Below are 24,352 nucleotides of genomic sequence, written 5' to 3'. Positions count from 1 at the left end.
CGGTACTAGAGCCACTACTAAAATAAACCCAGAGTACTAGACATAATCCAAGATATACCCAATATATACAAGTAGTCTCGAGTACAAAAGGCTAAACTATAGTAGAAAGAGGAGGATCGGCCTCGAATGACAGTAAGCTCACCCTGCTCCGAATCAGTACTGGAAGGTAGGAACCACGTCAACGTTGACTGCTAGTACCCGGATCTGCATCAGGAAAAAAATGCAGAAGTCTAGTATGAGTATCAAAGCAATAGGTACTCAGTAGGCATCATCGGTCGACTGATCTCAATACAGAAATGATATAACTACAATGCAAGGATGTAATCTAAGTCAACAGTAAGTGGGGGCAGAAAGGTAAATAACTGCCAAGCTACGCCAATCAAATAAAGGACAAAATATAAGCTATCAGAAAATAAATAACGCAGTAATTACAAACAAATCAAACATAACCTAACTAGGCCTCCATAAGCCCGCTAGACACACTGAAGAAGATAATTAACCCAACCATACCCACATAAGCCGGTAGGACACACAAGTAGTAATTAAAGAAAATAACATAAATAATTTGTAACTGAGCCAATCCCAGGAAATCATGATAGTTATCCAGATGTGCGCCGGACTTGAACCGGCACCAATAGGTAGTAATGAGAAGCCAGATACCGAAATCAAACCGGTAGTGATAGATAATAAACAAGAGGACACGTGCCGAATTCAAATCGAACATAGTGAGTAATAACGATAGGCCACATATATAGAACTCATAATCAGATGTCGGACTCGAACCCAAACTCAAAGAAACCACAATCATAATCAGATGTCGGACTCAAACCAGAACTCATAGTAACCATAATAATCAAATGCCGGACTCGAACCGGAACTCATAGTAATCATACTCAACTGTAACATTAATATCCATACCATACCATATTAATAATTTCAACGTGGTACAAAAGTTCATAATTAATGTCAGAAATAAAATATATACTGAACCCGAACAGAAGCTAAAATGCGTCTAATTGCTATACGCATATCTTAATTTTAAAGGGACAAATTCAAGGTTTTTGCAATTTAATTTCACGTCCTAAAGTGATAGATTCTATATTGTATTGAAAGACAAAATATCAAAATCTACTAGAACGCGGTCCTAATTTGGGTAAATAAGACATATATATCAAATGATACGCAATTACAAGCACTTATCCAAAGCTAGCATAGTTCACAATTTTAGTATATAAGCTCAATCTAAAAGTACGATAAGTCTAACCTACCTGGACGCCAAAGCTAAAAATGTCTTTTTGCGAAGCCTCCGGATAGTATCCCGCTAAAATTCAAGTTGAATAAATGCAGTAGTATGTTAAAATTTACTTTACAATACACTCACACATGAATGAGAAAGTTCATCGACTTGCAACTTTGAAAAAAATAGTAACAATAATAATAATAATTTCCTACGGACAGAATATCTAAACTAATGTTGAATACAATTTATATTGTGAAATATTATATCTCTTAACACGTATATCTATACCTACCATAATTTGTCATTAAAATAACAATGACACCACTTAATCATTCTGGGCTACGCCCAATGCCAAATCGGACTTCAATGGCAGCCTGGGAATGGAGAGCATATTAATTTCCTCACGGACGCTTGGATAGCGCCAAATACGCCGCTTCGAAATTTGATTCATGGCCCGCTTCCTGAGCATGAAATCTCATCCAAAGTCTCTCAATATAGAGTAGCTAATAGTTGGTCCTTCTCGCGCCTCTCCTTTGATCTCCCCACGGATATTGTTTCGCTCATAAACCTCGTCCACTTATCTCGCTATAGTACTCTATCTGACAAAATTGCATGAGGCTTGACAAATTCAAAACTTTTTACTGTCAGCTCCTGTTACAATGGCATCTTTTCCTCAACCCATCCCAACATGTTTACTGTTGACTTTTCCTGGATTTGGAATTTGGATGTTCCACCCAAACTAAGGCATTTTCTTTGGCTTCTAAATCATAATCGACTCCCAACTGCTTCTTACCTCTATCACATTCGTTGCATCGATTCATCGTGCTTCTTGATTTGTAACTCGTCGACCGAAGAAACCGCAAGCCATCTCTTCATCCACTGCAAATCGGTTGATCCCTTATGGGCACAACTCAATATCATAACCCAAGTTCACCATCTCAGGGAGGTAATTTTCGAGTATCAACATCCAGGCATGTGGCTTCATTGCCTAATTAATCTGGTGCCTCACCAACCAATTATATCTTATGTTCCTAACAAGGTGCTCATAGCCTATTGCCTTTGGTCTATTTGGTTGGCGCGCAATAGAACTACTTTTCAGAATATTCCTTTTGAACTCTCTGTTGCTCATGTCTTAGCTTTATCCACAGAATATTGGTTTTTAGCGGGCAAACATAAAACTATCAAGTGTACTATGCCTATCTATGTTAAGTGGAAGCCTCTTGCATCTTCTTTTATTATGCTTAATACGGATGTGGCTTTTATTTCTAGTTTAGAAATGACTAATATAGCAGGGGTATTTAGGAATTCAAATGGTGAATGGTTACTAGGATTTAGTAGTAAGGTCTTTAGCCCCAACCCCTTAGAGGCGGAACTTCAGGCTTTGCTTTTGGGTCTGAATGTTGCAATTCAACACTGTTTTACACCACTACAAATTAATGTGGATTGCCTTTCAATTGTTCAAGCTGTATCTAATCTACCATAGGATGATTCACCCTTAATGTTTGATTGCAGGTACATGATGCTTAAACTAGGTAATCCGCTACTGGAACATGTGTACAGAGAACAAAATAAGTTGGCTAATGCACTGGCACGGATGAATATTACTACTACTATGCAACTATTTTAGGAACCTCCTGAATCCGTAAAGGATATTTTGAGAGTTGGTGCAAATGGAAACTTGAGTTGCCGATGGGTTAGAATAGATACATCTGACCAAATTTTGTTTACTAGTACTAATCCTAATTGTCAGATTGTAAATACTAGCGCTAGGTGTACTATTACTACTGCTGGTGCTTGTACAGTTGGCTTGCCAACATACAATTTCCTGTAAGACGTTGAAGCACATATATATATATATATATATATCCCGGTTACCAAAAAAAAGACACCACTTAAAGTTGGTGTCTTTTTGGCATAGATTCCACGTGGAGGGATGTGGCAACATCCTTTTCTCTCTGTTATATTCATATTCTGGTATTGCATCATTTCGTGGTAAAGTAATTTATAATGTTTTTAATATATCATAATTAATAGAAAGTTATTTATAATAAAATCTCTATTATATAATAATGATATTTTAATATTTTTAGATTTACTATCCTTGTTTAAAATATTAATACATTATAAAAACTACTATTATAAAATAATATAAATATATCATCACTTAAAGAATTTTACCAATATCAAAATATTTTAGAAGGGTACAAAATTATATTTTTACCAAATGACAATTTAAATCAAATATTTCACAATATATTAGATGTTACTAAAATTCTGAAACAAATCGCCTGAAAATCGAACTATCAATCCCAACAAGTCAATAATACCTTGGGACGGCTATAAAAAATCTCTAAATATCAAAAAATATATGAGAACAAGAAAAATGACCGTGAGAGTCATTACATTTAATTTTTCCGTATATATTTTATTTTTCTTGGTCTCATCCATCAAGAATATTTTCTTTTAGTATTATATATAAATTTTAAATATTTATATTCTACCTTTAAGGATATCATTTTAATAAAGATAAAATGACATGTTTAAGATTACGAAACTTAAAAGTTAATTTTAAACTATTAACCTTCTGAATGTTTTTAGATTTCATATTTAGTCAAATTACAATAGTACCAAAATATGATAAAAGCTTAATTGATTTCAAATTTATATCTTGGAGATAAAAAAAATACTACCTCTGTAGCTGAGAAATAATGCGGTTGCTCTCTCTAGCGCGAAAGCTCTATAGTGCTCGTCCCGTAACTATTAAGCATATAATCAGCTATCAGCATTCTTCATTGTTTGCCGCACAGGCAAAATTAACGCGCCATTTCTTTGTGGCATTTCGTCAACCATCTGTTAGGCATTGTTCTACTGTACCACCCAAGCACACTTTATTTAGCTCCGGCAATTCCACTTGCTACGAAATCATCAATTTCGATAAGTGTGTGGATACATTACGTGAAAGAACTGATTTTGACGTTGGCGAATTTGTTGGGATTGTACAAAAGGCCAGTGATTTTGGTTCTAGAGATGAAGCCATGTTGTTTCTTGATGAATGTGGGGTTAAGCCGAATCACGACTTGGTATTTTTGGTGATTTGGGAGTTGAGAGACCAGTGGAAGTTAGCTTATTTGCTATTCAGATGGTGTGAGAAATGCAAATGCCTTGACGAAAACACGTGGTGTTTGATGATATGGATTCTGGGCAATCGTGCTAAATTTAGTTCTGCTTGGTCTTTGATCCGTGATCGTATACAGATGTCAACAAATGTTCAAGAAGCTGTTCTCATCATGATTGATAGGTAAAAAGCTAATCTCTTGTTTCTCCTTTCAATGTTTTTGACGCATACCGTTGATTGGAATTTGAACTAATTCATTTTCTTGCAAAGTAACTTTTGACATGATTTTCTATAATTTTTGTGAGTTCATCTACACAATTGCTGAGAAGCCAGTGTTAACCGTCTCACTGAATTTTAGCATCATTTGGTAGATATCATTAGTCTCACCGGAAAATATTACTCTATATCGCTCTATCAAGCTAGAAAAGCTGTTTCATAGTTATAGTTGGTGTATTCGTCCAATTTTTCAGAGTTAAGGTACTACTTATATAGAGATATTCCCAAAAAAATTACCTATGAAATGCCATGCTATAGTTTCATTAATATGATAAATTGATTGAGATGTTGTTTGACGTTGTAATTCATGATATTCCAACAGATATGCTGCTGCCAATAATTCGGGTAAAGCTATACAGACATTCCAGATTTTGGAGAAGTGCAGTATGTCTCCTGATCAGAGAACATTACTGACATTCTTGAATATTCTATGCAAGCATGGTTTTATTGAAGAAGCTGAAGAATTCATGCTTGTCAATAAGAAGCTATTCCCCTTGGAAGTTGATGGCTTTAATATTATTCTCAATGGATGGTGCAATATAGTGGTTGATATATTTGAAGCCAAAAGAATATGGCGAGAAATGTCCAAGTGTTGTATTGAACCAAATGGTACTTCATATGCCCACATGATTTCCTGCTTCTCCAAGGTTAGAAATTTGTTCGATTCACTAAGACTTTATGATGAAATGCAGAAACGGGGTTGGGTTCCAGGCCTGGAGGTGTATAATGCTTTGATATATGTACTGACTTGTGAGAATTGTGTGAAGGAAGCTCTTAAGATTATTGACAAAATGAAACATATGGGCCTGCGTCCTGATTCTAGTACATACAACTTAATGGTATGTCCTCTATGTGAATCATCTATGTTGGGTGAGGCAAGAAGTATATTAGCTCTGATGGAGGAAGACAATATCAGTCCAACTATTGAAACGTACCATGCATTTCTTGCAAGTGTTAGTCTAGAAGCAACTGTTGAAGTTCTTAACACTATGAGAAAAGCTGGAGTTGGTCCAAACAGGGGGACCCTTCTGTTAGTTCTTGATAGATTTATGAAGTTGAAGCAGCCTGAAAATGCATTGAAGATGTGGGTAGAGATGAAGCAGTATGAGGTAGTGCCCGAGTCTGCGCATTATTCTCTCTTGGTGGGTGGACTTCTAGAGCACAGGTTATTTTCCAAGGCAAGAGAGTTATATGCAGAGATGAAATCCAATGGAATTGATGACCCAAGTCTCCAAAAGTTCTTTCAGCCAACTGGTTCAAGAGGACAAGGAGATGTGTCAAATCCTGAACATACTAGAAAAGGGAAACTGGTGAAACATGGGAGACACAAGGTGGTCAGAAGTGAAAAATATAGAAGGTAATAAAATGATGGTTAAAGGATTGTAGCTCATCCGAGCCTGATACGTAAATTTGTCATGCTGGACCAGGTTGGTTACGAACTTGGTTGCTTCTAAAAAGAATTGGTTACTATTCTCTAGATGGTTCATATAGATACCCTGAGTGGCCTAGTAGAGATGTCTTTTGGAGGACATGCAGAACTAATTACATGTGGTCTGCCAAAACAAAAGTGTTCCAAGACCATCTTTAAATTGCCAAAATCTATTACATTGTCAACCTTGGCATTGCGTTGCCCTTCATGGTTCATCGCTCCTCATATCAGTGACATTTTTGTGCTCATTCTTTACTTGATCTCGCTTCAGTAACCAATGCCAGCACTGGGACCACGTCTTTGGTTCGTGGGTCTTTATATATTCCAAGAAAGGAGATCAAATTGGTTAGATAAAACACATGGGTTGGGATAACTGAGCTTGTTGAAAGTTGGTATAGTATTTATCTGTCCCTGCAACTTGATTGAAATTGATATTGTCCTACCATACTCATTGAATGTGATAATATCAATTTCAATACTCATTGAATGTGATCCCGCTTGCGTTGTTCAAATGTCATTTTTTTTACTATGTTTTAGATGATTCCAAATGTTTTGGTGGTCTCCAGAGTCTTTAACAAAATGATTTTCAATAGCACTAGTTTTGGAAATTAAAATAACGGAAACAACCTCTTTACCCCTCCACCCTTCCTGGGCTTCACTTTGTGGGACAACACCAACACCGAGTATGTTTGTTGTACTTTTGGAAAGAATATAATTTATTTCCATAAAAATAACAGAATATGGGTATTATAGATAACGGTCACCTAATTTGCTTTGGATCCATATATAATAGTGCCACTGGGTCGAGTACAGCCAAAAGGTGGGACTTTCTCAGCTGGCTTTGCTTCTTCAACCAATCACGTCCAGCTCAGAGCCTCTATCACTTGCTCCTGTCAACGTCTCTCTCAACATGGATCTCTCTGTTCTCTTCCTCCTCCTCCTCGCCGCCGTTGCCACCACCGTCAACGCCACCGACCACATTGTCGGAGCTAACAAAGGCTGGAACCCCGGCATCAACTACACTCTTTGGGCCAACAACCAAACCTTCTATGCTGGTGATTATATCTGTACGTATCACACTGCAAATACTATTCATATTTCACTCTTTGTTAGTAGTATTTCTTTATCCGAACTGAATGCCCTTCATATTTTGAACAGCCACCCACTGTTTCTCTAATTTTTCTCTCTGTATATATGTGACAGCTTTTAGGTACAAGAAGACGGAGTACAATGTGTTCTTAGTGAATGAGACTGGATACGATAACTGCACTATAGAAGGTGCATTGGGGAATTGGACAAGCGGAAAAGACTTCATTATGCTGAACGAAACAGAGAGGTACTACTTCATTTGTGGCACCGGTGGTTGCTTAAACGGCATGAAAGTTTCGGTGGTCGTTCATCCTCTTCCAACTCCTCCGATGTCTGCAATTGTCCCTAGGCATTCCTCCGAAAAGTCTGCTGCTCCGGCGGCGGCGCGTGGTTTTCGGTCACTACTGGCGATGAGTTTTGCCTTTTTTGGATTGACATTATGCGGTTCAGTTTGGATCTAGCAAGTTTTTGGTCCCTTTTTTATTTGAGATTGTTAGCTCGATTGAATTCTGAAACTACCACGAACTATGAAGTGTCAACTATCAAGTGTGGATCTGATTTTTTATTATATTATTATTCATTCACTTATTGTTCTTTAATTTCAAGGGATTTTTGTTCTTGCTAGTTTTCTCTTAATTATTGTTTCTTTAAATGTGCTCTCAACTTTACCCCCCATTAAAATGGCCAAATTTATTAAGAAGAAGAAATCTAATGACATTTTTTATTAAAAAAAGGCAAAAGAGAAAAACCACTTACTATATATTACATGCTTTAAGCCGGATAGACGGGATAGTTATTCCATGTATCATTTTACTTCATTAGCTTACCAGTCTTTCATTTATAAAATTAAAAAAATATTTTTTAATTTTATTTTATTATTAAAATAATGACATAAAATATATGTAATTAAATTTATATTTTCAAACATAATTAATAAAATTAATCTGATAAAATAAGTTCCCTAATAAATATTTTCTAAAGAAAAGTATCAAGTCAATAATATTCAATTATTTAAAAACAGAGAAAGTAAAAATAAAAAAATGTACCAAACAATTATTCCATAGAGAACCAATGAAAATTATACTAGCTGATACCGAGGAGTCATTCGTAATATTACCCCTATTTTGGGTGTTTTTCAATATTTGCCTCTCAAATTGTGATCTTAATTTTTTGGGAAAGCTTAATAAATTCATCTCTTAATTACTTTCTATCTCTACTCTTTGGCCTTTGTTGAGTTACAAACAATCTCTTATTTAATAATTTTTGGATATATAATTAGCATCTGGATATATAATTTGAATACATGATTTTGAAATTGAGATAAATAATTCTGAACTTAAGAATGTAACAATTAATTATTTCAATTTTTACTTGGATACATAATTATGAAGTTAAAATATATAATTTTGATTATTGAGGTACATCAATTTCTAAAACTATTGATCAAAATACATAATACAATAATTAGATCAAAAGGAGATATATATTTAAAATTATGTATTTGAAAAATTATGGATTGATAGATGTATTCGACTGTTTTGAAAAAAAAAAAAAACTTGAGTAATTAATAAAAAATAGAGAAATTTTATGTAGTTTAATTAAGATAAGTGGTATTATGAATTTTTTTCCTATTTTTTTTTTAGGGCCTACATTACTACTGAACAAACTTGAAGCTTAAAGACCATCTCAAAATATGGCCAACCCGTGCAAGAACTTGATACCAGTGATTCTAGTCCAAGTCCATTTAATAGATGGGCCCATTCAAACTTGATCTTTAAATGTTGCCCATTTTCAGCCGTGGAACATAAATCCACAACTTAAGTTTCACTTATTACAAAAAAAATTCTATCTCTCCAAATATATTACAAAAATCTCATTTCTCTCTAAAAATACATATACATAACTTCTATGTATATGTCAGCCCTGTTATGTTTATGTCGGCTTTGTCATACTTGTTATGTGTAAGAATCAGTCTTGTTATGCATATGCCGACCTTGTCATATACAAAGGTTTCTATGTATATGTTGCCCTTGTTATGTCTATGAATCGGGAGAGAGAGTAAAGTAATTAAGGAAGTGGAAGAGAGTGTAAATAATTCTAATAAGATTAAGATTTATGTTATTTTTACTTATTACAATCTCGTAGTCTGTGCTTTAAATAGGCTGGTCTTTACTTTTTTGTTTTTCTGTTTATTAGTCGGACACAAGTCGCGAAATATAACCTGTGAGATATTATGAAGCAAAAATATAAATATATGCTCTATGAAAGAGTTATTTACCTTAAAAAGTAAAAATTAAAGATCTAAATAACATAGGGGCAAAAGTGCATATCCATTGCAAACTATCACATGCCTGCCCTCGAATATAAACCATTACGGGTCGTTTGATAGAGTGTATAAGAGAATTGCAGAATATAGTGCATTAGTTATGCTTGTATTAGTTATGCTGATATTGTTTCTTATACATTGTTTGGTTTGATGAATTAGAAATAATATATCTCACATAATTTCTATAAAAGAAATATTTATTTATAAAAATATCCTTATTTGACTTTATATACTTTTTTCGCAACAAAGTTCTTTTGCCATCTCAAATATAATTAATATCGTTGAACTAGTATATAGAGGATTAGGATTAATTGTAAGATCTTCGTTTTTGCGCATGAAATATTACAATAATGAATTAACATAGTCCAAACAAAAACAAAATACAACATGTAAAATCCATTGCAAACTATCACATGCTTGCCTTCGAATATAAACCATTAATGTGATAGCTGTTGGGTTCGAAATCGAGAGGGCGTCATGCGGAAGCTATTGTTGCAAACTATGAGACGATAAATAAGATGACAACGAAAAATATTACTAAAAACATAATTTTATTATATGATTTGACCAATTGACCTATATATAAAATCTAATATTAAAAAACATAAAACTAATGAGAGAGAAAATCTGCCTCTAAATGAAACTCTTAAAAGACTATATCGTGGATGCTATTATATTATGGCATGAGAAGGGGGTCTTCTATTTCCTCCAAGAAAGAGGTTAGCCAAATATGGAAAAAGAATTGTATTTTTTTTTTAGGAAAAGTAAAAATAATTATGGTAATTTTTATTTTACTTCTAAGAAAAAATAAAACTTAAATATAGTAAGAAAATCAGGGCAAAAACCCTAACAAATCTCTCATTTTTTGCTTGATTTTCTTCAAAATATTCTTGATCCTCTTTCTTCTTGTGCATGATATTCATTCTTCATATATCACTGTTATTTGACATGTTTAAAAACAGAGCTTTTGGGGTTAAAAAATATATTAGCCCTTTTCGGGTTAAAAATATTGGAGCCCTTTTGCAGGATTAAAATTGAGCTTTATTTTCAAATATCTGACAACAGGATTGTTGAAAATATGATTGACAATTATCTCCACATGTAGCTTTTGGACATATATCTCATTATCATTAAATTAGTTGCAGCTTGATTTTGAAATCGCTTTGAACCTGTTTAATCTCGTCTCATCACACCATTGGACCATTGAACCGTAAGCTCTGATACCACTTGTTGGGTTTGAAATCAAGAGGGCGTCATACGGAAGTTAATTGTTGCAGACAATGAGAAGATAAATAAGATGACAACGAAAAACAATTCTAAAAACATAATTTTATTATATGATTTGGGCAATTGGCCTACATATAAAATCTAATATTAAAAAACATAAAACTAATGAGAGATTTCTAAACGAAAATCTTAAGGGGTCGTTTGGTAGAGTGTATAAAAATAATGCAAAATATGGTATATTAGTAATGCTTGTGTTAGTTATGCTTATATTTTTTTTATGCAGTGTTTGGTTCGATGTATTAAAAAAAATATGAATTACATATTTATTTTTTTTACATAATATCCTCAATATATATGTTGGAAAGGATGCGGAAAATTTTTTGAGGGGTAATAGGGTCTTTAAGCATGTTAATGCACGCATTAGATCCATTGCATTACTAATGCCATGAATTTTGAGATATTAGTAATACACACCTCAATACACAATAGAGTGTACATAGGGTAAAAAGGTATACCAATCAAGGTACTACTAATACACATTAAACTAATGCATACATAAACATTCCAATACACTCTACCAAACGACCCCTAAAAGACTAAATCGTGGATGCTATTGTATTATGGTATGAAAAGGGGTCCAAAACCTTTCCTCCAAGAAAGAGGTTAGCCAAATATGAAAAAGAATTATATTTTTTCTTTCAGAAAATTTAAAAGTAATTATGGTAACTTTTATTTTCCTTCTAAAAAAAATAAAATTTAAATATAGTAAGAAAATCAGACTAAAAAAAAAAAAACTCTAACAATAGCTACCCTATTCTGAAATAGTGTCAAGGCTCAGACTTGTCTTCTTCTATTGGAATACTACTACTAATGTATTATTATTAATTTAAGAGAAAATGACCCTCATCCACTAAGCTGAGTGTTTCACCCCATGAATAACTTAATTGTTGCGTGCTTATCTTGAAAACTCACACGCCATTAGTCTCCTAATAATATTTTATTAATTAGACTAATGGAATATCAAGAAAGGATTTAGTAGTATTATAATTAATGCAAATTATCAAATAACAGCATATATATGGGAGATAAGTGAATTAAAAATGCTAATAGAATCTCAAGAAATCCTTTTACCAAGACAAAATTTATAAAGTTCATCTACCAACTCTTGTTTCTACCAAACTATATTCTAATTACAGTTTGAAGTAAACAGTAGAACTCCAATGTGCATACCAGTATCACCAAAAACAGATCTGCTAAAAAGATTTTTAACTAACTAATTAATTAGATTTGTTTGAAATGTCCTAATCATCGTTTACTTTAAGCTAATAAGTACACAATATAATTAGATGTCATTTGACATTCTTTTTCGAAGGATAAGAAGATAACGCATGTAATAGTCAACATTAATATTTCACTATCAATATAATAAAAATATAACTAGAGAATATTACTCACCCTAGAAAAAGTCTAAAATATTTTTATTTAACGCATAAACAATATTTTCTGCAATTAATAATGGGCAATTATGTATAAATTTGATTTCGTTTGATTTTAAGAATCTATAGTCTTTTCCCGTTCATACTCATAAATTTTCATTTGCTCTTTGTATGTTTGCTATTTTGCTAGTTTAGTTTCCTTTCAATCCTGCTTTGAATTTTAATTATACTTTTTTTGAGCCGAGAATCTATCAAGAATTCTCTACTCTTTGCCGATCTTATTTGTAGGATTATACTAAGTATGTTGTTGTTTTACACTCCTTGCAAATTTGAATTAGAAAAAGAAAGAAGAAGAAGCTACTGGATTTTTTTTATTTGTAAGAATTAAGAAGTTAGGTGATCGAATTCTTTTAGTATTTATAGTGGTCCTGTCTGGTCTTGGCCAGTGGTGGAGCCACAGCCAATGAAGGACGGTCAGATGAACATCCTTCGTTGGAATTTTTTTCGAATATATAGGTTAAATATAGATATTTATGGTTATATACATGTTGTTGCACACCCTTGACAAGGTAGAGAAGCATAGTCCAGTGGTCAAGAGTGTGCATTTCTGCATCAACAACTCGATTTTGAACCTTGGCAGGTCCAACAGTGCTTTATTTTCTTTGTTTTTTAAACAGTTCTTTGCCCAAAGAAAAATATGAATATCCTTAACTAAAAATCTGATTCCGCCACTGGTCCAAAACAAAATTGTACACCAAACATGAAGTAATTGAGGAACTGCCATAAATTGTGGATATTTTTATTAAGTGGACCAAACTATCATCATAGAAAAAAAATATTTGAAGTTAAGTCAAAGTAGAAGCTAATAATGTGTTGTGTTTTCCCTCCATTTAACACTCCTTTTACTGTACATTAGTAAAAGAAAATAGAACAAATTAGAAGTTTTCTGCTAAAGGAATTTGAAATTTTAACAAGTTAGGATGGTCTTTTATGTTATGTTACAACAATGTTGACTGCAGTTATTAATCAATTTCAAGAACACTCATCATATTTACATTAAAAACAATTGATTCTCAACGTACACACACGTTAAATTTTCTCAAAAAGGAGAAATAATTTCGAAAACAAGCCTATTCTGCATAACTTGTCTGTCGTCTTCTTGATCTGCTGAACGTTCTTGAAGGCGGGGAGGGAGAGAATTCGAAAGGGAGAGATGGTAACTCCATCTCACCTTTCAAAATCTTGACAATGTCGCTGATGTCAGGCCGCAATTCGGGCATTTTCTGTAAGCAAGCAAGTGCTAAGTTGATGCAAAGAGTTGCTTGCTCTTTGTCGTAGTCATCTTTTAGTCTTTCATCAACAAGTTCTAACACATTTCCAGCATGAGCTAGCTGCTTACACCAGCTTATCAAATTTGCTTTCTCGAGTTTCATTGGCGAAGTAAGGACATGTAATGGCCTCCTACCGGAGACTACTACAAGGACAAGAACTCCAAAGCTGTAAATATCAGCCTTTTCCATTAAGTATCCACACCCTCCATATTCTGGTGCAACATAGCACAATGTACCTCTCATGCTCGTCGTGCTGCTCAGCTCTCGACTGAATAGATCACCACTCCACATATCGCTCCCCATTGAACGCGTATGCTTTCTCTTCCAACCTTTTCTAAAACTGAATTCTGCATCTGGATCATCTTCATTCTGGTCCTGCATTCCGAATTTTCTCCTCTTTCTCTTGAATCGAAAGCGTTTACCAATATCAAGATGTGGAATCTTGAACCGCTTCTTACAGTAACTTCCTAGCTTCTTCGCCTTCTTACTCTTCTTGCTTAGTTCATCAAGGTGCTCCTCTTTCCACCACTCTTTCATCTTCCTAGGCTTCTTATTACACGTTTTCCCCGCTATCTCCTTCTCAGGCTCTTTCTTTGGAGTTTCTGGCTCTTGTTCTTGTAATGTGGTTTCTTGAACTTCCTCAAATTTACTCTGGGGTGCTGAAACATCCGAATTGGCATTCTGAGGAGAACATTTCTTTTCTAAGTCCCACTCAGGATCAGTTGATGGGCAAATCTGGCTTCCAATCCACTCCATTACATAATCTTTGCTACATAATTCACCACTACCATCCTGTCTCCACCACCAATCTTTACCCCATTGTTTCATATTTCTTGCTTTATCATCTCCACCACCCAAGTCCAACTCCTTCTTATGATCAATATTGCTCAGCTCCTCTTCACAACTTGCTACCCCATTTTCAGTAACTGATACTTCCTTCCCCTTGGCATTCCTAGTTGTGGCATCATTCTCATTAAAGAAACTCAAACTTTGGGCAGCAGAGTTGAAGCCAAAGGGTCTAATATTTTGGAAAATTTTACTACCTTTGGAAGATGAAGAGGCTTGTAAAGCCATCGCAAAATCTACCTCATCTTGACTCTCCATAGGTGTCCCAATTGGTGTTGGAGTCTCAGTGCCTGTAGTCATTCCCCCTAAATTCCCAGAAAGGTCTTGACTCTTTCCCAATTCTTGACTAAACATATCCACACCAAATTCCTCATCAAGTTTCAATCTTGACAACCCAAAATCAGAAAGCTTAGCCCTGTACTCTGAACCAAGCAACACATTGCTAGGCTTAACATCCCCATGAATCACTGGTGGGTCACAATCAAGATGCAAAAATGCCAATGCTCTAGCAACATCAAGAATGACATCAAACCTTCTACCCCAATTCATACACAAACTTGACTCATTAAAAAGTGATTCTTGCAGACTTCTATTAGGCATATACTCATAGACGACAAGTCTTTTACTTTTCTCTACACAATAACCAAGAAGTGAAACTACAAGAGGAGATTTTATCCCACCAAGAATATTCAGCTCATTCTGGAACTCCCTTTCACTTTGGAATGAACCAGAGTCCAATAACTTAACAGCAACCAACTTCCCATCTTTAAGAATTCCTTTAAATACAGTTCCAGATCCCCCTTTACCAATAGAAGTGGCATCACTGAAACCTTCAGTTGCTGACTTCAGCTCTTTGTAACTGAACCTGTGAAGCTTAACAAGGGGTGCATTAGAATCAAAAGGATTAGTACGTGAACGATGCACCAAAGAGTACCAAAGATAGTAAAGAAAATAAAGAATGGCAAACAAGATTATAAGTGAAGCTAAGGTTGTAATGATGAGGAAAATTATGCTTGACATGGGTTTTGGATTTGAAGGAATTGGCTGTCTTGAAGTCATTGTTTGTCAAGGTTCAAGAAATGGAGATGAAAGTTGAGAACTTTGAGGATTTTGCTTAGGTTGAAGAGTTTTTTGTTAAGTTATATTTTTGAAAGGGGTGAGTATAAGAGATTTCTCTTTGCTTTACAGTTGGATAATCATTTGAGGATTAGTACAATGTCATAAATGGTTCTTGATGGAATAGTATAATGAATAGTAATTACTGGGTAGTAGAATAAAGAGTCTTGAATTTTTTCTATGTTACTTGTACTACTTTAATGATGTTAGTTTGATCGAGTTGAAGTTTGAGGGATGATAATGATTAAAAAAGCAAAGGAGAATTAGTGAAAGTCTTTTTCCCTGGTGAAATACTGAAACAGTGGGGAGTTTGGGGGGTGGGTGGGGCTGGGGTGGGGGATAAAGGGGGGACCCAGAAGGCCAGAAATGCTTTTGACTAGTAAGAAAGAATTTGCAGTATCAAGGGGAAATAAAAGTGATTGTGGTGTGTTGGGAGTATAGTGCTCTGAGTGCATGTTTTGTTTATTTTTGTTTGCAGGAAATTGTGGCCTACGTGCCATCTAGATTCTGGGGGTAAACTAGTCTTTTTATTTACGGCGAGCTCGATTGAGAAGGGATTAGATGAAGGAGATCTACTGACATCCCTTTAAATATCACTAGGAGAGGACTAGAGTACAAAGAATTTTACATATCAATATACTACTTTACAACTTCTTTGGTAATAAGTACCTGTTAAAATGTAATGATCTGATAATGTGGAAATTGTTTTACATTCTAGTTGCATATAAGTTAAATCTTCTAAAGAATTGGAAAACTATATGATACTGTTCCTAGTTGATCCAAGACTAATCTCAGATTCAACGAAGTATCTAATAATATCTTGTCTTTGATGATTCAAAATACACATATAAGTGGAAGTAATTAATGTATACTAGCTAGTTGTTTAGTTCAGATCTTAGTTGGATTAATTTTAAGAACTTACTAAAGAATAGTAAAGACAAAAGTTTGAGGCTTTAAAGGTAGAGCTTTTTGAAGTAAGCACATAAATCTAACTTTTAGAAAAGATAAAATCTTGACAAATAGAGTCACTATATATGTTGTTTATTATAAGATGCTTTCCCACTAATGAAGTGAAAGGACGACTTAAGCAAATTGAGACAAGAATGGAAAGAACAGATGTGCATGTTATTAAGTTTGTAATATAGCAAAGCACCTATTCAAGATTTTCAAAAGAGCATATTAATACTAATACTATGTTGATATTGTTTCAACTTTCATTTTCTGTTTAAGACAAATTTATTAAATATATATTATGACGTAAAAAGTTCTTTCTAAAGTATGTTGAAGACTCTCCCATCGGTTGATAAATGAATGGTCTTAATTCTTATATAATCTTGAATTAGGATCTAAATTCATTTGTTTATGAGAGTACAATATACTACTCCATTTTAAAGATAGAATTTTCTTTGCAGATCTTTATGATTTGAACTTGATGAGGACCAGATACTTTAGGTGATGACTTTGTCTTGGTGTAATTATTGCACCAACACTCTTCAATTCTGAAATTCCAAATTTGGCAGAGGAATTACTTTCATGTGAGTTATCATTTATTCTCATTGGTTAGTCATACTAATGCAACCACGTACGATAAAAACACTTGAGTAAAACACGAAAAGATTTATGTTACATTATTTTTCAATTTTATTCGAAAAAACTCAACTTTTATAATTACTATACAATATTATGACACATTTAAATTATGAATTTAAGAAATCTTCATTTCTTTCTTAAATAAGATATTCGGTCAAACTACAACACATGAATAGAAACAAAGAAATTATTAAAAAATTTGTTGTTATTTGTAATAATTTCATACATAGTAGTCTTATATTTTTTCACTAATGTGTCAACTATTTGTTTCTTCCATTTTTAAACTAATGCGAAAAAAGATATGGAGATGTCAGAGTTGGTCTAAAATGAGCATTGGATCCATGCATGAATATTGTAGTGAAAACAGAAAAAAAGTAAAAGTAAAACTAAAAGAAACAAAACTATGATTTTGCATTTTGGAGGGGAGGGTGAAAAGTAAAAAAGGAAAAAGATGATGGGTCATAATTGGATATCCTAAAAGAGAAGCAAATTGAAATTGTAAAGGGGCATATGGCAACTGAATGGATGCAGATGCTTTGTCTCCTTATCTTCATTCTCTAATTTTGTCTATGCTATTGTGCATGTCTCTATCTCCATAATATAAGCCCACTTCTATTTTTGCTTTTCAAGCAAAGCTACTTTACTATACTATAGTATTTGCATTATTTTACTGATTGACTTGATGATTAGTCACCCTGGCCTCCTTAGTTTGTATTATTATTACTACTTGGTTTTATTTTGTTTTGTTTTGTTGTGGAGATGTAAAATATAGGTTGTGATAGCTAGTGGCCATGTGTACCAAGGATTTATTTGGCTGTATTCATGTATATACTTGATGAAGACACACATGAGGTGGTAGGTATCAGTATAATGGCAAGATCGAACACACCACCCTTGAGTAGAAGTTTATATATTGAGTATACATGGATATTGGTTGAATAATTCAAAGTGAAAATTAATTTGAAATTGAAAGGAGAACTTTAAAGGAGTATCACTTAACGTCCATTTGTGACAATAAATACCACTTAACACGACAAGAAGGGTTGTGCATATGATAAACATCCTTCATCGTCAACTTTAATATTGCTGATTTAAGTCATTCCAAGGAAGTAAAGAAGTGAAAGCTCATGGAGAGGGTTAAAAAAAAAAAAAAAAGAGCTGAAAATGATATTGAACCTATAGTTGCTTTCTTGTGCTTAGACAGTAGTAGTAGTAGTAAGCAAAAGAACATGCCATGGGACCATTCTCACCAGCAAGAGACTATATATATTGCTTTTATTTCTTGTTGCCAATTACAACTCTTTTTAACTTTTGTCCTCAAAATTCTCTTCTTCTTTTTGGTTTAATGTTAGCCAACTTTATGGGCCGGTGTAAAATCAGATGTCTAGTCGTGTTCACCGAAAATATGCACGAGCAACCATTTTGCCTTTTGCTTTATGCTTTACCCTTCTGGGAACAGTGACAAACAGACGCTTCTAATCATGATATTCCAACACAACATACTTCAATAATTTTCCACGCTTGCTAATTAGTAGAGGTTCGTTTCATTATTACCTTAGTCGAATTGGTAAATTGATGGAAATTGAAATTTGAATTAGTCCGGCTTCATATCTCCTTTTCTTTTTTTTTTTGGGTCAGTGACTAATGAAGAGAATGCAGAAATAAAAAGTATCTTCTTTCCTTCAAAAGGAAAATTTTATTAGTCTATAGGGTAATATCATTTTCATTTTGTTCGAGTTGGGCAGCCTTTATGGTGTAAATTAATAGAAAAAATGGTTAGGATATTCATGTGCTTTCCTAGTGGCATGAAGATACTAATTTCTACTCTACCAGCTTGCCAGAGTTCATTCCTCGTGGAACTCCATTTAAATTATTCTGGTGAATTCATTCCAATCTACCTAAACATATAAAGACAATTCCTATTTGATAACTTGAAGTTCAATGAAGACCAAGCATATTACGTTGGTTCAATGGAAGTCACTCGGTGATAACTTTTACCAAATGTGAAAAAAATAACTTCTTAGTGGCACTTGTCGTGTGTACATTTTTTCTATACAATTCCAGTGAGATTGAGTTGATTTCCGGACATAGTTATTTTTTAAGAGATTATCTAAAAATTTGAGCGACTTTATAGTGACAAAATATAGTTTCCGGGCTCTTTATCTAACATGCCCTTAGCCATTTACCAAGCTTTCAGCTGTTGAGGATCAACAATGATGATCCATGGAGCAGAGTTTAGCTCAGAGAAGAAGAAGAAGAATGAATATGAACCCACTTTATTCAATCACAATAATCCAACCGTCACACACTATTTACACCTCTATTTATAGAGGGACCTACCATTCAAGCTAACTAACTCATCTAATTAAGTTACCTAACTAACCAACTATACTACACGTGCCTTGCACTGTACATTGTAACAAACTTGCACCAACAGTGTAACTAACTCTTTCACTAATAGTGTTGAACACCCCTCCTCAAGCTGATGAGTGAAACAGATCCTTCACTCCCAGCTTGGATAAAGGATGAGTATGTTGAGTCTTGCCTAGGCTCTTAGTAAGCAAGTCAACTAGTTGTTCCTTAGTTGATACATGATGAGTTTGAATCATTTTTTGCACCAGTTTCTCCCTGACAAAGTGACAATCAATGTCAAAGTGTTTTATTCTCTCGTGAAAGATGGGGTCGGCAGCAATTTGTAGTGCAGCTTTGCTGTCACACAACAAGTTTACTGGTTGATGAACCTTAACATCCAACTCCTTGTACAGGCCTATAAGCCAAGTAATTTCAGCCACAGTTGATGCCATACTTCTGAACTCTGCTTCAGCTGAGCTCCTAGCTACTGTCTCTTGTTTCTTCGACTTCCAAGACACCAAGGCAATCCTAAATTTAACCAAGTACCTAGTCACAGACCTTCTAGTTTGTAGACAAGTTCCCCAGTCTGAGTCACAGAATGCTATCAAAGTATCTGATCCTTGAGATGGCATGAACAAGCCAAGACCTGGTGAAGTCTTAACATATTTCACTACTCTGATAGCAGCTTCCATATGACTCTTTTGGTGTATGCATAAACTGGCTCAAAACTTGTACAACAAATGAGATGTCCACTCTTGTCATTGTCAAATACAACAACCTTCCAACTAGCCTTTGATATTTACCAATGTCTTTCAGTGTCCTGTCCACTGGATCTTCCCCTAAGTTGTTTACATGTGAATCATAGTCAATTGAGGTCAATCTTAAGCTTAGATCAAGTGGTTCATACACTAGCTTAGCTCCACTCAGTCTTAGCTCAGAAATGAGTTCTAGAGCATATTTTCTTTGGTTCATAACGATCCCCTCCTTGATCCTGGCAAATTCAATGCCAAGAAAGAGCTTTAAAGGGCCCAAGTCTTCCATCTTGAACTTAAGCTTGAGATCACTTCTGGTTTGATCAATCAGTCTGCTACAGCTGTTAGGGGCAGTTATTAACAGATCATCAACATAGAATAGAACTATGACTAGATCCTTCCCTACTGTCCTTGTATATATAAAGTAGTCATAATGACTTTGTATTTCAAGTTCCACTGCCTTGGGGCTTGCTTAATCCCATACAGAGATTTTGCAGTTTGCAGACCTTACCAATCTCCCCTTGTCTGCAAAAACCATGAGGAAGAACCATATACACATCTTCAATGAGGTCACCATGCAGAAAGGCATTGTGAACATCCATCCGAATCACAGACCAGTGTTTAACTGCAGCAACAGCAACAACTGATCTCACAGTAATCATTTTAGCCAGTGGTGAGAAGGTGTCTGAGTAGTCTAGTCCCTCTTTTTGATTAAATCCTTTGGCAAAAAGTCTTGCCTTGTATCTTTCAACAGCACCAGATGCTAGATACTTAACCTTGAACACCCATTTACAACTAATGAAAAGCTTACCAGGGGGTAGATCAAATATAGTCCAAGTATTATTAGCCTCAATTGCAGTCATTTCAGAATTCATAGCTTCAATCCACTTAGGATCCATGGAAGCATCAGCAAAAGAAGTAGGTTCATGTACTGAGGAGTAAGCTGTTAGAGCAGCACAATAAGAAGGAGTGAGTGCAGCATAGCTCACATGGTCAGATATGGGATATAGACAAGTAGAGTTAGCTTTAGACCTTTTAGTTTGATAGTCTTTAAGTCAAATAGGAGGTTTAGTCTATCTAGTGTAAGCCCTTCTAGTTGAAGAAGAAGGGGGCAGACCAGCTGATTCAGTAATAACAAGTGCAGGAAGAGGAACATCTTGAACTGAGCTGAGGGTTGAACCTGGAGCAGCAAGATCAGTAGTGGCAGAAATGGAGGATGCAGGGATTACCAAGGGCACTAACTGAGCCTCAGTAGTATCATGGAACAAAAGAGGAGGGAAGATTTGTGAGGAAGAGCTTAGTTGTTGAAAGGGAAACACATTTTCCTTGAACACTATATCTCTGCTGACTAAGAACTCCCTGGTGTGTGAGGCCATAAGTTTGTACCCTTTTTGGAGGTGTGAGTAACCAAGAAATACTGCAGGAATGGCCCTTGATTCAAATTTATCCACTCTCTTTACATCAGTAGCATAAGCCAGGCAACCAAAAACTCTAAGATGTTCAAGAGAAGGTGCAGACTGATACAAATATTCAAATGGTCTTGCCCTTAAGGACAATAGAGGGCAATCTATTGATGAGATACACACTGGTAAGAACACATTCTCCCCAAAAATGAAGAGGTACATGAGACTGGAATCTAAGAGACCAGGATGTGTCTAGAATATGTCTATGTTTCCTCTCTACAACACCATTTTGTTGAGGTGTATAGACACAAGAGCTTTGATGTAAAATACCAAGTGATAGAAGTAAGGTAGTCATTTCAGTGTTGAAGAACTCACAACCATTGTCAGACCTTAGACATTTAATAGAAGTATCAAACACATTTTTGATCATGATAAGAAAGTTTTTGAGAGCCCCTATGACTTCAGACTTGGAATTAAGCAGAACTATCCAAGTGTATTTGGAATAGTCATCAACTAATGTTAAAAAATACCTTTTACCATCATGTGTAGGTACCCCAGACATCAGCATGTAACAAGTGAAAACAAGCAGATGTAGTGGTGGTACTCAAAGGAAAAGGTTTCCTTGATTGTTTAGCCAAAGGACATACAGTGCACAGGTCCATAGCAGGACCATCAAACTTAGCAGAAATACATTTGAAACAACTGAGTTTTCTTAGAGTGGTAAGAGAAGCATGACCTAGTCTATTGTGCCAGAGAGCTAAGTCCTTTCTTTGACTAGTAGAGGCTGCAGAAGTAGTGGTAGCAACATTATTAGAAGCTGTATGTATATGCACATCATAGGACTTAACTTGAGGTGCTTGATTCTTCAGTAAGCAATCAACATTCACTATATAGAGATCATTCTCAAGTTTTCCAATCCCCCTCACTTTCCTACTGAAGATGTCCCAAAAGACACAGAAATAAGGATAAAAAATAACACAGTAGTTCAACTCTTTTGTCAGTTTTGGAATAAACAAAACGTTGAATTTAAACTCAGGCACATGCAGGACCCCTGTGTTCTCAAGACCTCCAAGAATGTGTGAATTTCCTATATGGCTAACTTGAGCATTAGCACCAGTAGGTAAGTGAACCAATCCTTGTTGCATGTGTGAATTATACAGGAAGTTAAGTGTGCTAACCATGTGTTTAGATGCTCCAGAGTCAACAATCCACTTATCATTAGTTGTGGAGCAGTTAAGACACTTAACCATACCTGCTGAAGCCACAGTGGTTCCATTATCACACTGCTCCTTATCTTTGTCTATCAACTGTAGCAACTGTTGGTACTGCTCAGGAGAGAACTGAGATAGTTGTTGTTGTGGTACATATGAGTATGGAGGCATATTATACTGTTGAGGCTGCATAAACTGGTTAGGCTGCAGATTATTCATAAGAGCATGAGAATTTTTGTAAGAGTTGTTGGAAGAAAAATGTCCAGATCCTTGTTTATGCATGAACTGTATGGGTCTAAGAGTGGTACTGTTGGATTGAACATTTTGATGTTGACCTTTACCAAGACTACCTGTTCCTGAGGTTGAGCCAATGAGTGTTTTCTTTTTCCCTTTCCAATCAGAGGGATAACCATATAGAGCATAACACGTGTCACTGGTGTGACCACCTCTATTGCAGTAGTCACAATGCAAATGACTTGTTCTCTTAGGTTTAAAACTTTCATTTTCTTAAGTGAACTTCCCTTTTCCACTAAAGAACACCAGGGCATCATTTGCATCACTGGATTTAGCAGATCCTCCAGCTCCTAGAGTAGATTTTCCCAGCAGTCTCTGACTCTCCTCAACCATCACAGGGGAGTAAGCTTTATTCACACTAGGAGGAGGATCAAGCATCATAATTTGACTCCTACATTGGTTGTACGACTCATTCAGCCTTAGCAGAAATTGCATCAGTCTCTAATAGTCAAAGTGTGCAGCATATGTTTTAGACTCCTCACAAGTACATCCAGGGCATGGCATAAGTGCATCATATTCCATCCACAACTCCTTTAAACGAGAGAAATACATTGACACCGACATGACACCTTGATTTAGTGTAGTGATTTCCTTAGGTAGATAGAAGATCCTGGATCCATCAACCTCGTCAAACCTCTCCTTGAAGTCATTCCATACTTGTTGAGCATTACTCGCATATACTATACCTCTTAATAACTCCCTACTAACTGAGATCATGATCCAAGAGAGTACTATAGCATTGCACTTTTCCCAGAGATCATACAAGGATGAAGAAAACTTATCTTTCGAGCTTTATCCAGTAACAAAGCCCAATTTCCCTTTACCTAACAATCCTATCTTCATTGACCTACTCCATAACGCGTAATTCTCAGAGCCTGTTAACTGAATTGAGACTAGAGAGCTACCTGGAGTGTCACAAGCATAAAGATGTAGAGGATGATTGGCATCGATGACTGTTTCTCCCCCCACCTGAGCTAGTTGTATTGCTCGTTTGTGGATTTCCAGTTGTCGCCATTGTTGTGTATTCGAGAAATTTTCCCACTCTAGCACACAAGAGTATCACGAACTAAATCTCTACTTACAAACTGTAAACCCTAGCTCTTGTGTTGTTTTGATCAGTGCACTCGTTCTGTGACCACTCAGTTGCACTTAATCATCAGAGATGATGATGCATAGTGAACTAGTATCTACACATTCAGCCATTGATCGCGGGCTCTGATACCATGTTGAGGATCAACAATGATGATCTAGAGAGGGACCTACCATTCAAGCTAACTAACTCATCTAATTAAGTTACCTAACTAACCAACTAGACTACA

General features: G+C 35.2%; 3 protein-coding genes across 3 annotated transcripts; 2 read left to right on the top strand and 1 right to left on the bottom strand.

The window, feature by feature from the left end:
* The first annotated feature begins 3,792 nt into the window (after positions 1-3,792).
* LOC124897221 (pentatricopeptide repeat-containing protein At1g80880, mitochondrial) lies at positions 3,793-6,549 on the top strand. Its single transcript, XM_047409942.1, has 2 exons — positions 3,793-4,538; positions 4,954-6,549. Exons 1-2 carry the CDS (start codon positions 3,949-3,951, stop codon positions 5,990-5,992), a joined length of 1,629 nt encoding a protein of 542 aa, XP_047265898.1. The 5' UTR covers positions 3,793-3,948; the 3' UTR covers positions 5,993-6,549.
* LOC107862046 (lamin-like protein) lies at positions 6,032-7,733 on the top strand. The gene is made up of 3 exons (XM_047409943.1): positions 6,032-6,058; positions 6,854-7,127; positions 7,264-7,733. Exons 1-3 carry the CDS (start codon positions 6,047-6,049, stop codon positions 7,608-7,610), a joined length of 633 nt encoding a protein of 210 aa, XP_047265899.1. The 5' UTR covers positions 6,032-6,046; the 3' UTR covers positions 7,611-7,733.
* A 5,414-nt stretch (positions 7,734-13,147) lies between these two features.
* LOC107862045 (putative receptor-like protein kinase At1g80870) lies at positions 13,148-15,858 on the bottom strand. Its single transcript, XM_016707486.2, has one exon. The coding sequence runs from the start codon at positions 15,372-15,374 to the stop codon at positions 13,269-13,271; it is 2,106 nt and encodes a 701-aa protein (XP_016562972.2). The 5' UTR covers positions 15,375-15,858; the 3' UTR covers positions 13,148-13,268.
* Between the last annotated feature and the right edge of the window lie 8,494 nt (positions 15,859-24,352).

This window comes from Capsicum annuum, chromosome 3 (assembly GCF_002878395.1).
Source record: "Capsicum annuum cultivar UCD-10X-F1 chromosome 3, UCD10Xv1.1, whole genome shotgun sequence".
In the NCBI taxonomy this organism is placed as follows: Eukaryota; Viridiplantae; Streptophyta; class Magnoliopsida; order Solanales; family Solanaceae; genus Capsicum; species Capsicum annuum.
This window is presented reverse-complemented; position numbering and strand designations above follow the sequence as displayed.

Excerpts from the sequence above, each read along its gene's own strand:
- LOC107862046 (XM_047409943.1), top strand. Across the intron at positions 7,128-7,263 it reads CTATGCTGGTGATTATATCT|CTTTTAGGTACAAGAAGACG; the intron begins GTACGTATCACA and ends TATATGTGACAG.
- LOC107862045 (XM_016707486.2), bottom strand. The coding sequence starts at position 15,374 with ATGACTTCAAGACAGCCAATTCCTTCAAATCCAAAACCCATGTCAAGC.
- LOC124897221 (XM_047409942.1), top strand. The coding sequence starts at position 3,949 with ATGCGGTTGCTCTCTCTAGCGCGAAAGCTCTATAGTGCTCGTCCCGTA. Across the intron at positions 4,539-4,953 it reads GTTCTCATCATGATTGATAG|ATATGCTGCTGCCAATAATT; the intron begins GTAAAAAGCTAA and ends ATATTCCAACAG.